General features: G+C 41.5%; 1 protein-coding gene across 1 annotated transcript in view; it reads left to right on the top strand.

The window, feature by feature from the left end:
• STX8 (syntaxin 8) overlaps positions 418 to 22,188 on the top strand; it is a 198,253-nt gene continuing 176,482 nt past the window's right edge. Inside the window, exons 1-3 of the mRNA XM_018064645.1 lie at positions 418 to 832; positions 10,229 to 10,328; positions 18,208 to 18,302. Coding sequence (XP_017920134.1) covers positions 816 to 832; positions 10,229 to 10,328; positions 18,208 to 18,302 — 212 coding nt within the window. The 5' untranslated portion in view covers positions 418 to 815. The remainder of the gene's footprint in view (positions 833 to 10,228; positions 10,329 to 18,207; positions 18,303 to 22,188) is intronic.

Raw genomic sequence — 22,188 nt, 5'->3', positions numbered from 1 at the left:
TTTCCTCTCAGCCTACAGAAGGTGCAGCGTCTTCTGGTCGTTATGGTAACGGACTTGCGCATGCGCGCTAGATCCGCGGTCGCGCTGAAAGCCGGCCTACGGAGTCCGAGTCCTTTTGCCCTCGCGAGAATCGAGAGGGCATTTTTTTTTTCTTTTTAAATTTTCTAGTATTTCTCTGGAAATTTAAGGGGCACGAAATGGACAGACTAATTCCCTCCTCCCCCATGTAAAGAGTCTGTGACCTTTTGGGTAACGATATAATCAAGTACTTGATGGCATTTAAAAATTAAAGACATAAAGTTAAGTGCCTCTGCTGGCAAGGCTGCTATAATATATAATTGACACTTCTTTGGGTCCCTTGAAGCAGGATCAAACAAACAAACAAACTATTGAGGTATAAATTACATATCCTAAAATTTATTTAAATTGAGTTTTAGTAAATTTATACAATTGTGCAATTATCACCACAATCCAGTTTTTTTTCTTTGTTTTAAGCAGAATAAAATGTTAAATAACTGCTAGAGGTCTTAAGGGGCTCCCACCTTCCGGGGAAAATGCTTGGATTTTGTTCGAAAACAATTTTAATTGCACCCAGCTGTTCGCGTCTCTTAGGACGCAAAGTGGTCCAGCCCTCAGTCCCCGGGGAAGCGCTTTCCTTTTTCTCATATCAATAGATTGGAGGCCTTAGGGTATGTATATTGCAAACTACGAGTTCCGGGCGCGCACGGGTCGAGCCGCAGGGTGTGAGCCGCGCGGGCCGCCGTAGTCAGCTGCTGCGAGCAGGAAGTGTCCGAGCTGCGGGCGGAGACTGCACCATGGCCCCGGACCCCTGGTGAGCCCCGGGTGAGGGCGGCAGCGCGCGGACGGTCTCGGGGGAGGCCAGGCTTCCGGGGAGCGGGTGATCGCTAGGCATTGGGGCCGGGGGCCTTTCAGAATGAGGGATGGGGGAGCAGGGATCCTTCTGCTGCCGCCGAGAGCCGGGGGTTGAGGGGCTGCGCTCCGTCGCATCCCGCCGCCACTCTCGGTCCTGCAGGGGTGGCTGGGGTGGAAGACGCGGTGTACACTTGGAGGAGTTCCAGCGCCGAATCTCTGAGCCGCATCTCCATCCTGGTGGTGGAGCTGGCTGATGCGGGACTCCTGTAAAAGTGAAGTACAGAGTAACCTTTTTGGTGGAACCCAAGTCCCTCTGGTCAATTTCCTTATTTCGCTGGTAGCGAAACCGAGGTTCAGAATTCACGGGAGTAAGCGAGTTAGTAACCAGTTGACGCTGGGGTCTAGATCTTGTGCGCCCTTCAAAGAAAACTTACAGGAATCTGGGAAGGAAATTATGCCTGTTGTTGATAAGGTATTTTATCCTCACCTCAGTATCATGAAGACTGTCTACAGCAGCAACTTATGCAGTAAAACAGTAGCTGATAAGAGCCTTTTATTCAACAGTAAAGTCCCTAGGACTGAATGATGAAAGGCACAAATTCCGATCCAAGGAACCTACTGCAATAGCATATTCACTTGAGCTTTTCGTTTACTAATTAAAAACAGTCTAGCTCTACAAAGTTCTTTTTGGAGAATATGTCTCACATTAGTACTTCTAACATAGTTTATAGTTAATTTGCAGACAGTCTGGATATTAATAGATTAACTTTGCAAGATCAAAGTTAATCTACCTAGGATCTGGATTGTCTGGACCAATGGCTTAACTGATTCCATACTATTTTTTTTTTTCCCACCTGATTTTAACACCCTGATAGAAAAATTTAGAAAATACTGAATATTTGCAGAGGGAAAAAAAGAAAAAAGAAACATCCTTAATTCTATCACCTGGAATAATTGCTGTTGTTGACTTTTTAAATGAATTTTTTACTTTGTGTAATATATGTGTGTATATAATGTATTTTATAGAAACAGAGACCATTTCTCTGTATCACAAATATTCACCGAAAACACAATCTTTATGTTGCTTAATAGTGTATCATGTGAATAACCATGATGGAGTGTGATTTAATCATTGTCCCTTTGTACCTTTTTAAAAAACACTACGGTTTTTTCGCTTTTATTTTTTTTAATTGCCTCTTGGTACCATCTCTTGCTTCCTAGAAGTGGAGCTACTGGGTCCAAGAGTATGAACATCTTTAAGGCCCTTGATACAGATGGCTGAGTTGCCCTCCACTTCATGGAGGCTAATTCCCTCATTTTACAAATAAAGTAGGATATATAGCTCAGAAATAAGGTAGAGGTCCCAGGGTATCCATTTAGATGGGTGGAAACTATCCCCAAGCCCCTAGGCCTCTTCCTCGGTTAATGTGCAAAAAGCACTGATAATTTCTCCTGCTACTCTCAAGTAGTTTAACTTAGCAGCTTTCTCGTGTTTGTTGAAAGTGAGACACTGGGGGACTCTGCTGTGCTCAGTCAACTTCCTTGCAAAGTGGGCTCCTGATCAGGAGAGCAGAAAGGAGTAGGGGATAGGACTTAGAAAAATCTAGAAAAACAGACTTGATTACAGCTTCGCCCTCCTGTGATCGAGAATCATGTCAGTGATGCTTTACTCATGTTTGGAAGTAGAATATGACTGTTACTCTTTTAATGGCATATCAAAGCAAATGGTAAGCTCACTGTGTGATAGAAATATCGCATGGTGACTGTCTCTGAACAGGCTCTTTGCTAAAAGTTAATCAGCTTTACCACTTTTTCCCTCTCCATTCCAGTTCCTCAGCCTCCGTCATGGCGTCACCATCCTCTTAGTCTCTTAGACCTAAAAAACTCTAGTTATCTACTTTTTCTTCATTTGTCCTGTCAGATTATTGACTCATCTCCATGATTTTTATTTTTTTCTCTTCTGCTGTTGTCCAATCCTTTATAGCCTTATGGTTTACAGAAAGTAAATGTTGGTAGCTAGTTATGGAGTTGAATAGCTGGAGAAGTCTTCTACTGGTCTCCTTTACTCTTCTTTCATTCCCAATGATTTGTGTACATGGAGTTCAGGTTACTTTTCCTAAACTAGCACTTTAGGCACCTGTGTGTTTGATTCCATCGTGAGGTTGCCCATTGCCACTAGGCCAGTGGTTCTCAAGCTGTGCTATAGATTGGAATCTCCCGGGGAACTTTACAACTCCTCACGTCTAGGGCAAGGCCCCTGCCAATTCAATCAGAATACTTGGGGTATGAGGAAGCTTTAAAACACGTCCCCAGTGATTCAAGGGGCTTCTAAGGTACTTCAGTGGTAAAGAATCTGCCTGCTGATGCCGGAGATGCAGCTTGGATCCCTGGGTGGGAAGATCCCCTGGAGAAGGAAAGGGCAACCCATTCCAGTATTATTGCCGGGAAATCCCATGGCCAGAGGAGCCTGGCAAGCTACAACCCATGGGGTCACAAAAGAGTTGGACACAACTGAGGATTGCAGACCAGACAGTGATCCACATGTGTAGAAGAACTTCAGAACTGGTTTGTAGAGCTCATGTGAGAACCAAGGATTAGGAGCAAGACAACTGGGGTTTTGGCCGTAAGTGTTTCACATAACCTCTTCAAGGCCTCAGTTTCTCTGTAAAAGTATACCCCACAGTTCTCAAATTCCCTTCAAACCTTATTATTATGCTACTCAAGACTCTGCAGAAACTAACTTCAACTCCTTTCTGCCATCTTGTTCTTCACTGTCCTACCCAGGACCACCCCTCAGCCGACCATGCCAGGCTCTTTCCCTTGCTTTCAACTTTGCTTGCTTCTTGTGCCTCTCACCTCTTCTAAAAGGTGCTCCTCCCTCTTGCTGGAGTGAGAGGCCTGCTTTGACCTTGTGGTTCAGCCCAAGGTATAACCTCTTGGCCCAGCCTTATCAGGTCCAAGTGTCTCGGCCAGTAATTTCTGTCACTTCCGAACTCCAGAAATACGCACTTGTCATTTCTACTCCTCATCTGTCAGGATGTATGTTACACCTTATTATTGATTTGCATTTGTGTGGTCTAGGACCACAGAGCCAGACCCAAGAATCTCTTTTCATTGATGACGACATGGAGGGAAAATGGGGAAATGTGGCCGAGTTGGGGCCAGCACCCAATTTTCCTTATCAGCCTCCTGTTTCCTTAATTATGTATTGGCTTATATCACCTGCTCACTTTTGGTATACATGAATATATATGCATATATATATAGTACGTAGTGGGGGAGGTTGTGGGGTCCACGATCAGCTCGTGGACATTCTTCTGATTAGGTGGTGGTGAGGTGATCGAGAATCAGCATCATCAGCCTTGTGGTTCCAAAATCAGTCTGGGTTCTACGGTTAAAGTCGTCTGCCTGCTGGGGGTTTCAGTATCTGCAAGACAGCTTGAAGGACACAGCTCAGAAAATTGTCTACCACCCTTGAGGAGGAAGTTTAGGTCCTTAACTTTGCTTAGTGGCTAAACTATTCTTATTTTGTCTTGCTTGAGTGTTTTCCTTTCTTTCTGCATTTTCTTACTTCTCAAAATTTACTCTTTGGAACTCAAGGAAGGCCTAGGAGGCTAAAGTTTTTCTATAGACAGGAGGCAGGTGGAAGACATGGAGGTAAGGGTCTAGTCCAGGAATGCCCCATAGGTTATGCTACCTCATTGGATCCTTATTAAATTTAAAACGTAAAGCTCTTAGCATAGAACCTGGCCCAGATTAGGTACTAAGTTGTTATCCATAGTTATAGTTACTATAGTTAGAGTCCTCAGGGAAAGGACTGGAAATTTTTTTTTCTCTTTGTTCAAAAAGACATTTGCTAGGTCCCCTCAGTGTTCAGGGGACACATGGGAATTCAAAGATTTTAAGAAGTGGCTTGTTTATTTTTTTCAGGCAAAAATGAGAACATTAGATTCCACAGCAGGTCTAAATATTGTTTATTGGCACAGTCCTGGAAAATATATCTGTCATGTATTCATAGTCTCCACCATTTAGAAGAGATGAAATGTGTATACACTTAGATATTTTCCGAAAGAGATAAAAAGTGAAAAGGCTGTTAGCAAAGGAAAAATTAAGGGACTGTTATAGATTCATTGTGAGCTCTTCAAAGCCCCCACCTTTGCTGAATAGCAAATAGAAGCTCAGGATATGTTTTGAGAGAATTCTGGTGTCAGGTGGGTGTGTGTCCTTTGTCCTTAGAGCATTATGTTACCTGTTGTTCTGTAGGGCTCTTCCCTAAATAGCTGCTCTCCTGGCCTCTCACTCTCCATCCTTTTATCCTGCCTTATTTTCTTTATTCAGTTCAGTCCGTTTCCTCAGTCAGGTCTGACTCTTTGCGACCCCACAGACTGCAGCACGCCAGGCCTCCCTGTCCATCACCAACTCTCAAAGTTTACTCAAACTCAATGTCCATTGAGTCAGTGATGCCATCCAATCATCTCATCCTCTATCGTCCCCTTCTCCTCCTGCCTTCAATCTTTCCCAGCATCAGGGTCTTTTCCAGTGAGTCAGTGCTTTGCATCAGGTGGCCAAAGTATTGGAATTCTAGCTTCAGCATCAGTCCTTCCAGTGAATATTCAGGACTGATTTCTTTTAGGATTGACTGGTTAGATCTCCTTGCAGTCCAAGGGACTCTCAAGAGTCTTCTCCAACACCACAGTTCAAAAGCATCAATTCTTCGGCGCTCAGCTTTGTTTATAGTCCAACTCTCACATCCATACATGACCACTGGAAAAAACATAGCCTTGACTAAACAGACCTTTGTTGGCAAAGTAATGTCTCTACTTTTTAATGTGCTGTCTAGGTTGGTCATAACTTTTCTTCCAAGGAGTAAGCGTCTTTTAATTTCATGGCTGCATTCACCATGAATTGCAGTCACTGCAATTTCACCTGCAGTGATTTTGGAGCCCCCCAAAATAAAGTCTCTCACTGTTTCCCCATCTATTTGCCATGAAGTGATGGGACCAGATGCCATGATCTTAGTTTTCTGAATGTTGAGCTATAAGCCAACTTTTCACTCTCCTCTTTCATTTTCATCAAGAGGCTCTTTAGTTCTTCTTCACTTTCTGCCATAAGGGTAGGTGTCATCTGCATATCTGAAGTTATTGATATTTGATATTTCTCCTGGCAATCTTGATTCCAGTTTGTGCTTCATCCAGCCCAGTGTTTCTCATGATGTACTCTGCATATAAATTAAATAAGCAGGGTGACAATATACAGCCTTGACGTACTCCTTTCCCTGTTTGGAACCAGTCTGTTGTTCCATGTCCAATTCTAACTGTTGCTTCCTGACCTGCATATAGATTTCTCAAGAGGCAGGTCTGGTATTCCCATCTTTTTCAGAATTTTCTGCAGTTTGTGGTGATCTACAGTCAAAGGCTTTGGCATAGTCAATAAAGTAGAAATAGATGTTTTTCTGGAACTCTCTTGCTTTTTTGATAATCCAACGGATGTTGGCAATTTGATCTCTGGTTCCTCTGCCTTTTCTAAATCCAGCTTGACTGTGGTACATATACACAATGGAGTATTACTCAGCTGTTAAAAAGAATTCATTTGAATCAGTTCTGATGAGATGGGTGAGACTGGAGCCAATTATACAGAGTGAAGTAAGCCAGAAAGAAAAACACCAATACAGTATACTAACACATATATATGGAATTTAGGAAGATGGCAATGACGACCCTGTATGCAAGACAGGAAAAAAGACACAGATGTGTATACCAGACTTTTGGACTCAGAGGGAGAGGGAGAGGGTGGGATGATTTGGGAGAATGGGAATTATAACATGTATACTGTCATGTAAGAATTGAATCGCCAGTCCATGTCTGACATAGGGTGCAGCTTGCTTGGGGCTGGTGCATGGGGATGACCCAGAGAGATGTTGTGGGGAGGGAGGTGGGAGGGGGGTTCATGTTTGGGAACGCATGTAAGAATTAAAGATTTTAAAATTTAAAAAAAATAAAAAATTAAAATAAAAAAAAAAAAGGAAAAAAAAAAATAAATCCAGCTTGAACATCTGGAAGCTCACAGTTCACATACTATTGAAGTCTGGATAGGAGAATTTTGAGCATTACTTTACTAGCATGTGAGATGAGTGCAATTGTGCGGTTTGAGTGTTCTTTGGCATTACTTTTCTTTGAGATTGGAGTGAAAACTACCTTTTCCAGTCCTGTGGCCACTTCTGAGTTTTCCAAATTTGCTGACATATTGAGTGCAGCACTTTCACAGCATCATCGTTTAGGATTTGAAATAGCTCAGCTGGAATTCCATCACCTCCACTAGCTTTGTAGTGATGCTGCTTCCTAATGCCCACTTGACTTCACATTCCAGGATATCTGGCTCTAGGTGAGTCATCACACCATCGTGTGTGATCTTAAGTCATGAAGATCTTTTTTGTATAGTTCTTCTGTGTTTTCTTGCCACCTCTTATTATTATCTTCTGCTTCTGTTAGGTCCATACCATTTCTGTCCTTTATTGTGCCCATCTTTGCATGAAATGTTCCCTTGGCATCTCTAATTTTTTTGAAGAGATCTCTAGTCTTTCCCATTCTGTTGTTTTCCTCTATTTCTTTGCATTGATCGCTGAGGAAGGCTTTCTTATCCTTCCTTGCTATTCTTTGGAACTCTGCATTCAAATGGGTATATCTGTCCTTTTCTCCTTTGCTTTTCACTTCTCTTCTTTTCACAGCTATTTCTAAGGCCTCCTCAGACAGCCATTTTGCTTTTTTGCATTTCTTTTTCTTGGGGATGGTCTTGATCCCTGTCTCCTGCACAGTGTCACAAACTTCATTCCATAGTTCATCAGGCAGTCTGACTATCAGATCTAATCCCTTGAATCTATTTGTCACTTCCACTGTATAATCGTAAGGGATTTGATTTAGGTCATACCTGAACGGTCTAGTGGTTTTCCCTACTTTCTTCAATTTAAGTCTGAATTTGGCAATAAGGAGTTCATGATCTGAGCCCCAGTTAGCTCCTGGTCTTGTTTTTATTGACTGTGTAGAGCTTCTCCATCTTTGGCTGCAAAGAATATAATCACTCTGATTTCGGTGTTGACCATCTGGTGATGTCCATGTGTAGAGACTTCCCTTGTGTTGTTGGAAGAGGGTGTTTGCTATGACCAGTGCGTTCTCTTGGCAGAACTCTATTAGTCTTTGCCCTGCTTCATTCTGCATTCCAAGGCCAAATTTGCCTGTTACTCCAGGTGTTTCTTGACTTCCTACTTTTGCATTCCAGTCCCCTGTAATGAAAAGGACATCTTTTTTGGGTGTTAGTTCTAGAAGGTCTTGTAGGTCTTCATAGAACCATTCAACTTCAGCTTCTTCAGTGTTACTGGTTGGGGCATAGACTTGGATTACCGTGATATTGAATGGTTTGCCTTGGAAACGAACAGAGATCATTCTGTCATTTTTGAGATTACACCCAAGTACTGCATTTCAGACTCTTTTGTTGACGATGATGGCTACTCCATTTCTTCTAAGGGATTCCTGCCCACAGTAGTAGATATAATGGTCATCTGAGTTAAATTCACCCATTCCACTCCATTTTAGTTCGCTGATTCCTAAAATGTCAACGTTCACTGTTGTCATCTCCTGTTTGCCTTGATTCATGGACCCAACATTCCAGGTTCCTATGCAATATTGCTCTTTACAGCATTGGACTTTACTTCTATCACTAGTCACATCCACAATTGGGTGGTGTTTTTGCTTTGGTTTTGTCTCTTCATTCTTTCTGGAGTTATTTCTCCACTGATCTCCAGTAGCATATTGGGCACCTACCAACCTGGGGAGTTCATCTTTCGGTGTCCTATCTCTTTGTCTTTTCATACTGTTCATGGGGTTCTCAAGGCAAGAATACTGAAGTGGTTTGCCATTCCCTTCTCCAGTGGACCACGTTTTGTCAGAACTCTCCACCATGACCCGTTGTCCATCTTGGGTGGCCTTATACGGCATGGCTCATAATTTCACTGAGTTAGACAAGGCTGTGGTCCATGTGATCAGATTGGTTAGTTTTCTGTGATTGTGGTTTTCAGTTTGTCTGCCATCTGATGGAGGAGAAGAGGCTGATGGAAGCTTCCTGATGGGAGAGACTGACTGAGGGGGAAACTGGGTCTTGTTTTGATCCGTGGGGCCATGCTCAGTAAATCTTTAATTCAATTTTCTGTTGATGGATGCAGCTGTGTTCCCTCCCTGTTATTTACCTGGGGCCAAACTTTGGTGGAGGTACTGAAGATAATGGTGACCTCCTTCAAAAGGTCCCACGCACGCACTGCTACACTCAGTGCCCCCAGCCCTGCAGCAGGCCGACCCACGCCTCCGCCGGAGACTTCTGGGCACTCCTGGGCGAGTCTGGGTCAGTCTCTTGTGCGGTCACTGCTCCTTTCTCCTGGGTCCTGGTGCACGCAAGGTTCTGTCTGTGCCCTCCAGGAGTCTGTTTCCCTAGTCCTGTGTAAGTTCTGGCAGCTCTGTGTTGGGTTTAATGGCGACCTCCTCCAGTACGGCTTGTGCTATACCCAGGTCTGCCGCACCCAGAGCCTCTGCCCCTGCGGCAGTCCACTGCTGATAAAACAGGAGAAATTAAAGAGATGCCCTGCTTCATTTGGTCTCAGTGATTAAGTTAACAATGAATGGATCGGTTGTAATGTCCATTTGATCTGTGGAAACCCACTCCAGTATTCTTGCCTGGAGAATTCCATGGACAGAGGAGTCTGGTGGGCCTACAGTGCATGGAGTCACAAAGAGTCAGACACGACTGAGTGAGTCACACACACAGGTTGTCCCGTACCTCCACAGGAGACACTCAAACTCAGTTCCGTCTCAGTCTCTGTGGGGTCTCTTGAGTTCGTTGTTCATTGCTGTATTCTCCCATGCCTGGAGCAGCGCTGGGCTCTCCAGAAATGTTTGCTGAATGTTTTGTGAATGAACGCATTGGGATGCTTTATCAGGGGGCAGAGATCACAGTGGTTGGGAGCACAGACTTGCTCGGGGCCAGGCAGCCGGGGTTTGCAGCTGGAGGTGCCAGTTGGGCAAGTGGCTCTACCTCCCTGTGCCTGATTTTTCTCAAGTACGTGCTGGGGATGGGGACCCAGCTCCCAGCGTTCTTGTGTGGCTGGGGTGAGTTATTACAAAGGAAGAGTTGAGAAGGGAACCCATCCCATAGTGAGCTACCGTTCACCATGTGTATGCCTCTACTGCCCCTCTTATCATCCCCCCTTCCTGTTGGCTGTTGTGACTAGAATTACAAACTGCAACTTTAGATTACGCTGAAATTTCCTTTAAGGAACTTTCAACATGTCTTTCCCTTTACGACTCTGACGCAGGTTCTCCACCTACGATTCTACCTGCCAACTTGCACAAGAGATTGCCGAGAAAATTCAGCAGCGAAATCAGTATGAAAGAAATGGTGAAAATACAACCAAGGTAAGGCCAGGAGAGACTGGGCCCTTCAGAGCATTTGTCTGAGCTCTGAGGTCTGAAAGCTCCCCCCTCTCAGAGGCTATATGTGTAACAACCTGTGTGTGTTAGTCACTTAGTCGTGTCTGACTCTTTGTGACTCCATGCACTGTAGGCCCACCAGACTCCTCTGTCCATGGAATTCTCCAGGCGAGAATACTGGAGTGGGTTGCCACAGGTCAAATGGACATTACAGCCGATCCATTCACTGTTAACTTAATCACTGAGACCAAATGAAGCAGGGCATCTCTTTAATTTCTCCTGTTTTATCTTAAAAGCTGCTAACAGTTTTATAGTCTAGTTCCAGAGTTGGTACACTGTCCCCCAGGTGGTAAATCTGCCAGGTTCTGCAGAAGAAGAGGCAAGTTCTCACCTCTTTGAGTAACCATTCTCAACAAAACGATGATAGTCTTTTATCTTTTTTTTACATTTTACATTTAAACATGATCATCCTCCGCTTTCGGGCTGTAAAAAAGACAGTGGTGGGATTTGGCAAGGTTTTTTCCAGCAAATTCTGAGTCCACGCCAATTCCTTTGATTCTAATCCAGCATCGCAGGTTTCTTTGTAACTTCCCCATTCCAAATTAATGTTTTCCTTTTCCTGCAGTGAGAACCCAGGTTTCCATAAGCACTGATGTGTTCTTGCTCATTTGGTCTCTCTTAGGAGTGAAAGTCACTCAGTGGTGTCCAACTCTTTGTGACCCCATGGACTATACAGTCCATGGAATTCTCCAGGCCAAAAACTGGAGTGGGTAGCCTTTCCCTTCTCTGTGGGATCTTCCCAACCTAGGGATCGAACCCAGGTCTCCCACATTGTGAGTGGATTCTTTACCAGCTGAGCCACCAAGGAAGCCCAAGAATTCTGGAGTGGGTAGCTTATCCTTTCTCCAGTGGATCTTCCTGACCCAGGGATCAAACCGGAGTCTCCTGCATTGCAGGTGGATTCTTTACCCGCTGAGCTACATGGGAAGCCTGGTCTCTCTTATAGTTTATACAGAAAAGTTTGCAGAATCATTACACAGGCACCACTACATATACTAAGTGTAGTTTGAATCTCTTTATTGTTATTTTTTAAATTTAGAATATCTCACTAAGGATACTAAGATTATTCTGTTTTAAAGATATGAGAATTGATTATTTTTTTCTGTATCTTATGCTCTCCTTTGAATCTATTGATATTCATTTTCAGGGTTTGCTTTTTTTCCCTGCCCTTAAATTTTAAATATGTAAAACATTTATATAGTACAGAAGTCAGTATTATATACAAAGGTATACTCAAAGTCTTGTCTCCATTCCACCCTTTTTCTTGCCTCCTTCAACTTCTTCTTAGAGTAACCCTTTGTTTTTTAACTTACTTTCTCATTTATTCTTCCTGTGTTACTTGTGGAAATAAGCATCCAGGGGTGTGTGTGTGTGTGTGTGTGTGTGTGTGTGTGTGTGTGTATTCTCATTTCTCTTCCTTTAACAAAAAGGTTTCTCTTTTGTATCTTGCTCTTCGCTTAACAGTAGTATCACAGAAATGTTAATCCGTTGAGATCTTTTTGGTTTTTCTTAGGACTTTATAGTGCTCTACTGTGTGTTGTTGTTTAGTCACTAAATTGTGTCTGATTCCTTTGTTTCCCATGTACTGCAGCACACCAGCCTCCTCTGTTCATGGGATCTCCCAGGCAAGAATACTAGAGTGGGTTGCCATTTCCTTCTCCAGGAGATCTTTCCGACCCAGGGATCTAACCCAAGTCTCCTTCACTGGCAGGCAGATTCTTTTCCATTGAACCACAAGGAAACCCCTATTGTGTGTGCTATAGTTCATTAACCTGTCTCCTAAGAATAGGCATTTAGATTGTTTCCTATATTTTGCTCTTAAGAATAATGCTGCAATACATAGCTTTGTGATTTTTTTTTTTCTTTTTAAGAGTGAATTCTCAGAACCAGGGCATTTGTGATTTCTTTTTTTTTTTTTAAACTGTTGCCAAATTACCCTCCACAGGGGTTGTCACCTTTGGCTTCCCAGGTTGGCCAGCAGAGGGCGTTGTCAATTTCCTGAATTTTTGCCAACCTAATGAGATAAAATATTTTAGTGTAATTTTATTTTATTTATTTTTTAAATTGAGGCATAATTGAATTACAATATTATATTTGTTTCAGGTATGCAGCATAGGGATTTGATATTTTTGTACATTACAGTGTGATCACAGATAAGTCTAGTTACCATCTTACCATATGAAATTATTATAATATTATTGACTGTATTCCCTATGCTGTACATTATATTCCCTTGACTGCCTTACTTTATAACTGGAAGTTTGTACCTGTTAATCTTCTTCACCTTCCAGTGTAGTTTTAAGTTTGCATTTTTCATGATATGAAGTGAAGTATGTTTTCACATTCTTAAGAAAGCTGAGCGCTGAAGAATTGATGCTTTTGAACTGTGGTGTTGGAGAGGACTCTTGAGAGTCCCTTGGACTGCAAGGAGATCCAGCCAGTACATTCTAAAGGAGATCAGCCCTGGGTGTTCTTTGGAAGGAATGATGCTAAAGCTGAAACTCCAGTACTTTGGCCACCTCATGCGAAGAGTTGACTCATTGGAAAAGACTCTGATGCTGGGAGGGATTGGGGGCAGGAGAAGAAGGGGACGACAGAGGATGAGATGGCTAGATGGCATCACCAACTCAATGGACAAGAGTCTGAGTGAACTCCGGGGGTTGGTGATGGACAAGGAGGCCTGGTGTGCTGCGATTCATGGGGTCACAAAGAGTCGGACACAACTGAGCGACTGAACTGAACTGAACTGAAGCACTATATGTATATATATTCTGTAAATTAATTCCCTGTCTTTTGCCCATTTTTTTCTATTGGATTATTGTTTTTTTTTTTTTTTTAATTTTAAGAGCTCTTTATGTATTAGGGAGATTAGCTCTTTCTGATATATTGTAATTATGTCCTCTCCTTTATCATTTGTTGCTTGACTTTGCCATGGTAGCTTCTGTCATATGAAAGTTTTAGTTTTTTTTTTTAATAAACCTATCAATTTTTAATTGCCTCTGCATTTTCACTTACAGCTTTTGCTACTTGTAGGTTATAAAGGAATTTGTTCCTGATTTCTTCTAGCAAATTCATGGTTTCATTTTTTACATTTAGATCCCTGATCCATTCAGCCAGTATCATCTTCTGATGATAAACCATTCTGCTAGGTCACTTCAGTTGTGTCCGACTCTGTATGCCCCTATGGACTATAGCCCACCAGGTTCCTCTGTCCATGGGCTTCTCCAAGCATGAATACTGGAGTGGGTTGCCATGCCCTTCTCCAGGGGATCTTCCTGACCCAGGGGTCTATCCCGCATCTCTTACGTCTCCTGAATTGGCAGGCAGGTTCTTTACCACTAGCACCGTCTGGGAGGCCCAATAAACTGTTTTACTAAGGGCTGGATGAAGCACAGACTGGGAATCAAGATTCCTGGGAGAAATATATCAATAACCTCAGATACACAGGTGACACCACCCTTATGGCAGAAAGCAAAGAACTAAAGAGCCTCTTGATGAAATTGAAAGAAGAGAGTGAAAAAGTTGGCTTAAAACTCAACAGTGAGAAAACTAAGATCATGGTATCTGGTCCCATCACTTCATGGCAAATAGATGGGCAAACAATGGAAACAGTGACAGACTTTATTTTGGAGGGGGCTCCAAAATCACTGCAGATGGTGACTGCAGCCATCAAATTAAAAGACACTTGTTCCTTGGAAGGAAAGGTATGACCAACCTAGACAGCATATTAAAAAGCAGAGACATTACTTTACCAACAAAGGTGCGTCTAGTCAATGCTATGGTTTTTCCAGTGGTCGTGTATGGATGTGAGAGTTGGACTGTGAAGAAAGCTGAGCGCCAAAGAATTGATGCTTTTAAACTGTGGTGTTGGAGAAAACTCTTGAGAGTCCCTTGGACTGCAAGGAGATCCAACCAGTCAATCCTAAAGGATATCAGTCCTGAATATTCATTGGAAGGACTGATTTTGAAGCTGAAGCTCCAATACTTTGGCCACCTGATGCAAAGAATAGACTCATTGAAAAGACCCTAATGCTGGGAAGGATTGAAGGCAGGAGGAGAAGGGGACGACAGAGGATGAGATGGTTGGATGGCATCACCGACTCGATGGACATGAGTTTGAGTAGGATCTGGGAGTTGGTGATGGACAGGGAAGCCTGGCGCGCTGCAGTCCATGGGGTCGCAAAGAGTCAGACACTACTGAGTGACTGAACTGAACTGAACTGAATTATAAAAATGAGTTTTCCATGTGGCTGAATTATTGCCCAGGTGACATTAAATTCCTCAATGTAGGCTTTCTGGATTTAGGTTGTGTAAAATTTTAAACATTTAAAAAATGTCTCAGATTCACATGTCTATACCAATTCTGATGAACTTTAAAAAAAGTCTTTCTCTGTTAAGTATACGATAGTTTAATATACATTTTAAAAGTTATTATGCCATTGAGCATCTTTTCATTTATTTTTTGGATGTTTGTATTTCTTCCTTTATGAATTGACTGTTACATTCCTATACATGTTCTTAACCTAGCTTATTATTTCTTAATTTCCAAGTGTTTCTTACCTATTTGTTAACTAAGCTTTGATTAAGCTTTGATCTGGCACATTTGGTACAGATATTTTTTCTATTAATTTGGATTTTGATTTTATAAATTACTTTTTAAAAATATACATACTTGTTTTTAAAATTAAATACTTGTTTTACTTGAAATTATCACTGTTTTTATTCATGGCCTTTTCTAAGATAATAGTTAGAAAGGCTTTTCATACTCAGGGATTATATTAATAGAAATAGTTTGTCTAATTACCTAAATTTTCTTTAAACTTTCTCCTCTTTTTTAATCTTTTTTAGAACACAGAAATATTTACAATATTTGAAATTTGTGTATTGTAATTTTTCCCCATTTGCTAAATGATTAATCCCTACCCAAGCATGAAATAATTCCTGTTTCATTCACTGAATTTTTACACAGCTGCAGTTTTTGGACCTTCTGTTCTTTTGCACTAATGAAGCCATTGGTAACTTCTAGCATCCTACCCTTGCAGTTTTTTTAATAAGGATTTAACCTCTGATTGTGTAAGTCCCCCTTTGTAACACATATCTTTGATCTTTCTATATTTCCCTTCCTTTATCCTCCTCTAACAGCAGTTTTGCGTAGTTTTACTTACTTAGTTTACTTGGGGGGCGGGGTGCTGTGCCAGGTCTTCATTGCTACACAGGCTTTTCTCTAGTTGTGAAGAGTGGGGGCCACTCTTTAGTTTCGGTAGGTGGGCCTCTCGTTTCAGTGGCTTCTTTTGTTGTGGAGTACAGGCTCTAGGGCGCTCTAGGGGTTGCAGCTCCCAGGCTCTGCAGCACAGGCTCAGCAGGTGTGGAGCACAGGCCTTGTTGCTCCATGTACGGCATGTGGGATCTGCCTGGATCAGGAATCAAACCCGTGTCTCCTGCATTGGCAGACAGACTCTTTACCACTGAGCCACCGGGGAAGCCCTGCAGAGCTTTATTAAAAAGAATTTTGTGCTGTGCCTCGTTTAACACCTCCTCTCTAATAAAAGCACTGCACACGGGATTTTGGATAGATGTGTAGTATTTTTATAGATTAAATTGGGGAGCATTTACATTTTTGTGGTGTTGATTCTTTCCCTTCACTCATTCCTTCGGTGGTATTTCCTGCAGTTACTGTAGGCCAGGCACTGTGCTAGATATGTTTTAGATTTTTTTGATATTGTTAATGATGTTTAAAAATACTTTGTAGAAGAGTTCTTCCTACTTGAATTTAGGAATGCCCTGGATTTTTTCCATTTTGTGATTGATCACCACCATGAATTCTTCACCTGTTTCTAGTCATTTTTCAGTTGATCCTCTTAACTTTGTCAAATAGACTATTTTTAACCTGCAAATAATGATAATTTCATTTCCTTCTTTCCAGCCCTTATGTATTTCTTAAACTTATCTTATTGCGTTGGTTAGAACTCTAGACCAAAGTTAAATAATATTACCGTTAAGGCAGCGCTGACCCATTCTGAGTTTTCTTTCCTCGTTTTTGTCATGTTTTTAATTAATTTCCCCTGGGTTGTATTAATCATATGTTTATTCTATTTTTAGTTATTAATACTACTAATAACTTTAGTTATTAATACTATTAGCTGTATTATTAGATCTTCTAACATCGAAGTATTTTTAAATTGCTCAGATAAATTCTGCTTGGTGATGGCACACTGTCATTTTTAATGTAATTCTGAATTTGCTTTGCTAATATTTTTGAAAGGCTTTTACATTTATAATCCTTAGGGGAGATTGGCAAATGGCTTATTTTTTTCCTCTTATCTCCTGTCAGTGCTTGTTACCAATGTTGTGTTAGCTTAAAATATGAATTAGGCTTTCATCCTTTTCTGTGCTTTGGAAAGCTTCTGTTAACTTCTCATAACAGAATTTTTTTCCTGAAAATAATAGCTTTCTTATAAAATATTAAGAAATCCGGCTACTTAGAGACAACCACACTTGATGTTTTGATGTCTTTAGTTCCTGGGTTGTTTTTTCTCCACGTGAGTGACATTGCATTTTATGACTTGATTTCTTTTTCTTTTAATAAATTACGATGAGTATCTTTCTATGTTAACAAATTTAGATGTCATTCATACTTTTTAATGACTACATACTTTTTCATCTGTTAAATGCTTTTGATCTTTAATTTTGTAGACTCTTAGACCTGGGGTGTGGGGTGTGTGTGTGTGTGTATGTGTGTGTGTTCATTGTTCTTTTGTTTGTGTGTGTGTGTGTGTTCATTGTTCTTTTGTTTGTCTGTTTTGCTCTGGAAAGATCTGCCTTCCGTGGCATTTCCCCATAGACATTGTGGGTGGTTTTTCCGTGGTTCCCAGAGGTATTAGAACAGTTACGGTTAGATTTTTCTTGGCTGCTGACACCTTTGCGGGTTGCTTGATGTATGTCGTCCTTGGCCAGCCTCTGCTGTTCTGCTGTGTTTTCCTTCTGTGACCCCACTAATCCAAGGAGAGAGCCCCTGCTTCACTGCAGTCGTATAATTGTTCCTTTTAACAAGGTAGCAAATGAAACTTGTGACAATCTTGTCTTTCTAAACATGCCTCTGTTTATATCCGTGGTTGACTATGTTTACTCTATAGGGTTGATTTTATTTTTCATATTTTTAAATTCCTGAGAGGCTTTCTTCCCACCTCTCCACCGTCCTTTAAGGCAGCACTTAGAGTCACAAACAAAACTTGACTCTGGGTTTGTAAATAGGAGAAAATTCACACACTCCTGGAAAAAAGAGTCATATGTGGTTAACATTCCTCTTGTAAAGAAAGGCCACACTGCTATAAAACTTTTAATGGGTTGTAAGGATACCAGTGTGTTTAGGGAAGACTGTCCAGGATGGCCATGGGGCTTGACATCTTGTTCTTTGCAGTGTGGGTTAGGGAACTGTGGGGTTTTTGCTGGTGAACAAAGATGGGGTACATGCAATTTCTTGTGTGGCTCCTGGTAGACAACTAGGATCCAAAGGTAGATGTTCAAGGGCCAGAATTCAGCTGATTGTGAGAGCAAAATCAGGGTTCATAGATGGACCAACTTACCACCTGGTCAGGTCATAGGATTGGGTATAAGTGTTAGATGAGTGGCTGGCCCAGGCAACCATTAAGACTCCATACAATCTTGAGGTTATCATTGGGAGGCTTGATGTCTCTTCCAGCCTTCCCCTGATGGAATCAGTTTGTAAAGCAGCATTTACATGATATTTTTAGGAGATTCCACACCTCTGGACTAGCATACTTAGGCTATGTTCTTTTCTTTTCAGCTTACCGTGACAATCAGAGCTTTGTTGCAGAAACTGAAGGAAAAGATCGCCCTTTTGAAGGACTTATTGCTAAGAGCTGTGGCAACACATCAGATGTATCCATGTAAACATTTCCACCTCTTGCTAGAGTGGGAGGACAAGCAGTCTTATTTTAAGAAAGGAAGGAATCTGGGCCACCCAGATTTTTTCCACAGCTTGAGGAAGACCTGGTTTCTGAAATATTGCCTATAATCTCGATTTCTATTTTAAGGGTCCGTTATATGTTTTACAGTGAATATGCTGGCGAAGCAAGACGCATAGCAAGAACTTACTTAGTTGGGTGTAACCTTGACCGTTGCAGGCAGCTCGTGTTTTCTATTAGCACTGTGTTTACACCAAGCCCCGCGTTGCTACCTGTCTAGACTGCGGTGAAAGTAGTCCAGCAGCAGAACCTCGATGATGCTCTTGAGCCATGATTCTGCTCAGTGCAGTTCCCAAAGTTTTGAACAATTCCTTTCCTTTTCCTAGAGACTCGTATCAGTAGAAACCGTACTTTTTTCCTCCCCGATTATGTAGGTTATTGAGATGTGACTTCTTCACTTTATGGTTCTAGAAGTGACAATACCCCTGGTTTGGGAGGTTTTTTGCTGCTGCTGCTGCTGCTAAGTCACTAGGTGGGGGTATAAAAGCGTCTGCCTCCAATGCGGGAGATCCCGGTTCGATCCCTGGGTCGGGAAGATCCCCTGGAGAAGGAAATGGTAACCCACTCCGGTATTCTTGCCTGGAGAATCCCATGGACGGAGGGAGAAGCCTGGTAGGCTGCAGCCTATGGGGTCGCAGAGTCGGACACGACTGAGCGACTTCACTCACTCACTTCACTCATGGGAGGCACCTGTGTGAAGTCAGTTGTGACATCACCTCTACTTCCTACCAACCATGTCAAGTATTAAAATCTTTTTATTTTATTAGAAATTCATGATCTGATCAATTTAGGAAAATATATGTGACCTGTTACGTAAACTAATCCCTTAAGTCTGAGTTTACAACTGACCTCAAATTGGGCCTCTCTTACCATCCCTTTCCTTTATCCATGGTTTATACCAAAGACCCAGACTTTGGTATCTCAGGAAATGGATTGTTCCTGCCCAATTTTAAGCATGGTGAAAATGTAGCTTTTTAGATAAAACAATAGAAGATGTTGTGAAAATGTATTTTTCTCCAAGTATCATCCTTATATGTCACCAGAGAGGTTGGTTTAGATAGTTGCATGATTTCTAGTATTCAGTTATTTACCCAGTAAGGTTTCAAATAAAAGTTTAATTTCAGTGAACAATTGAGGCCTTATTTTTAACACAATTAGAGCATTCTGATATGTTCAGTTTGTAACTTTACCCTCTGTCTGGTTATGGTTTGTTACTGCCCAGTTAGTTTATTATGTAAGGAGTTTTTATTTTATCAAAATCCACAAGTTTTAATATATTGACCTCATGTTAGCAGAGCTGTTTTCTCTACCAAGTGCTTGGAAGTCTGCACATGGGATCCAATTTACAGCAGAAATTATTAATAGAAGTAAAAGTTACTAATTTACATCTTCTTGCACCATAGGTTCCAGTAGAGGTGTGCAAACCCATTTTAGTATTACCTAAATTGTATATTAGAAACATAGCTAAATATTGTTTCCTGATTTAATATTAATAACTATTTGCTAATAGGTAACTGATTATTACTCATCTTATAATGTGTGCATGTGAGCTAAGTCGCTTCAGTTGTGTCCAAGTCTGTGCAACCCTATGAACTGTAGCCCGCCAGGCTCCTCTGTCTATGGGAATTCTCCAGGCAAGAACACTGGCGTGGGTTGCCATACTCTCCTCCAGGGGATCTTGCAAGTCAGGGATCAAACCTGTGTCTCTGATGTCTCCTGGATTGCAGGTGGATTCTTTACCACTAGTGCCACCTGGGAAACCCCCAGACATAGCACATCTTATAATATTTATGTGCTAAACCTATGGTGCAAGAAGATGTAAATTAGTAACTTTTACTTCTATTAATAATTTCTGCTGGTTATTAATTATAAGGCGTACCAAGCACGGTGCAGTAATAATTGACTCTGTTCTGCAAATCCTTGCAGTCTAACCACATTTTGAAATCTGGCAGCATCTGGTTTCGTGGTGATCTCAGAATTTGCTGAATTAAGCACCAGACATTAAAAAACACCAAACCGAGTTATTAAATATATTATGAAAGTATTTAAGGACTATCATGTGAATAATTAAGACTTTTCTAGGAGAAATCAAACACTCAACTGGAATATAACAACTGTCTTGAACATTCTGTTTTGTTTTGTTCTTAAATAATAGGGCCTCTTTCTACTGGAACGGCAACCAAAGCTAGGGATGGAATTTAGAGAGTCGCCCTATGGGAAAGTGAAAGTGTTAGTCACTCAGTCCTGTCCCACTCTTAGCAACCCCATGGACTGTAGTCCACCAGGCTAATCTGCCCATGGAATTCTCCAGGCAAGGATACTAGAGTGGGTTGCCGTTTCCTTCTCCAGGGGATTTGTCCAACCGGCGTCTCCTGCGTTGCAGGCAGAGTCTTTACTATCTGAGCCACCAGGGGGCGCTCATTAACCTCTGGATTTTCAGGGAGACCGTTTCTTAGAACGGGAAGGAGGTAGCTTCTGTATTACTCAGGCCTCTGTTTAATTACTGTCTTGTTTCTCACATCTTCCCTCTCCCTGACCTTCCTCTTCCCAAACATTTCAGATAATTCTATGGCAGTTATCTGAGGTAATTCTAGGGCAGTTATCATCCAGATTTAAGATGAATCAGTTAGCAACTTGTCAGGCCTAGTATCCTCGTATTATTAGGCTGTTTGGGTGGGTTCTTTCCCTTCTTTACAAAAAAGGTACTGAGGCCAAGGCCAGCTTGTGCCTCAAGTCACTGATGTAAATGAATAACTTTTACTTTCAGCATTCCAGCAGAGGAATTTTCTTCACACCCAGGAGAAGAATCTTTAAGAGCTTAAGTAACTTGCCTAAGTCCCCACCGATGAGAAATGGAAAGCCAAGATTCCAATGCAGGGCTGTCTGGACCCAAAGCCAGTTGTTTAAAAGCTGAATTCTACTTTAGTGATAGAATACAGTCCACTGTCACATGACCTGTCTTCAGTGAGAATTCCCTATTACTTGGCATGTTGCTGTAATGCCAAGACAAATCTTGTTTATAATGCAAATCCTCAAGACCCTTCTTAATCATCAGAAAGATTAAACAGTCTTCACTGTGGTTTATTAGGTATACTTTATGATGTTGTAATTCTTAGAAAAATGTGTGTCCATAAATCGCCAAGAGAGTGACTTTTTAATCCTTTTTCTTGAGGCATAATTAATGTGGGGTGACTTTTTTAATGTGAATATTTGGAAACCACATTTCCTTACTGTGTCGGGCAGTCGAGAGTTTCTGGTACCTGACTTAAGAAATTTATGCCTCTCTGCAGTCGTGAAGTTTTCCAAGGAACACTAGGAGTTGCCAGAAAGATAAGTCCTATGAAAATGCCTTCCAAACAATTAAATTCTGGGATGTTAGGCATAAGATGTTACTGCTCTTTCATGAAAAAGTATTTTTCTCTGGCAAGAATAAATGTGAAATTAAAATGAAAGTGGCGTGCTTTCGAATCGGTTAGCTTGCAATTCATAATCCAAAGTCCTGAAGCCAGAGAGTTGAAAATTGCTGAAAAGCATTAACTTCTATTCACAGTGCTTCTTGGAGACGGTGATTATAATGGTCTCACCAGTTGAGAAAAGCTGTGTGCAACAGGAGGGCGCATAGGAAATTTCAGGTAGCACTAAGGTTATTCTTAGAATTAGTTTTACATGAAGCTTGTCTTTTTGTTGGGTTTTTCAAAGGCAGCACTTTTAGTGCTTTGAAAAGAATTTTTGAAAATCACTTTACAAAGGATTTCAGTATCAAAAGCTATTTTGGTCTCTTATGAGAAGTCCTGGAGAAT

This window comes from Capra hircus, chromosome 19 (assembly GCF_001704415.2).
Source record: "Capra hircus breed San Clemente chromosome 19, ASM170441v1, whole genome shotgun sequence".
Lineage (NCBI taxonomy): Eukaryota > Metazoa > Chordata > Mammalia > Artiodactyla > Bovidae > Capra > Capra hircus.
Note: the sequence above shows the minus strand (reverse complement) of the source record. Positions and strands in the feature narration are given on the sequence as shown.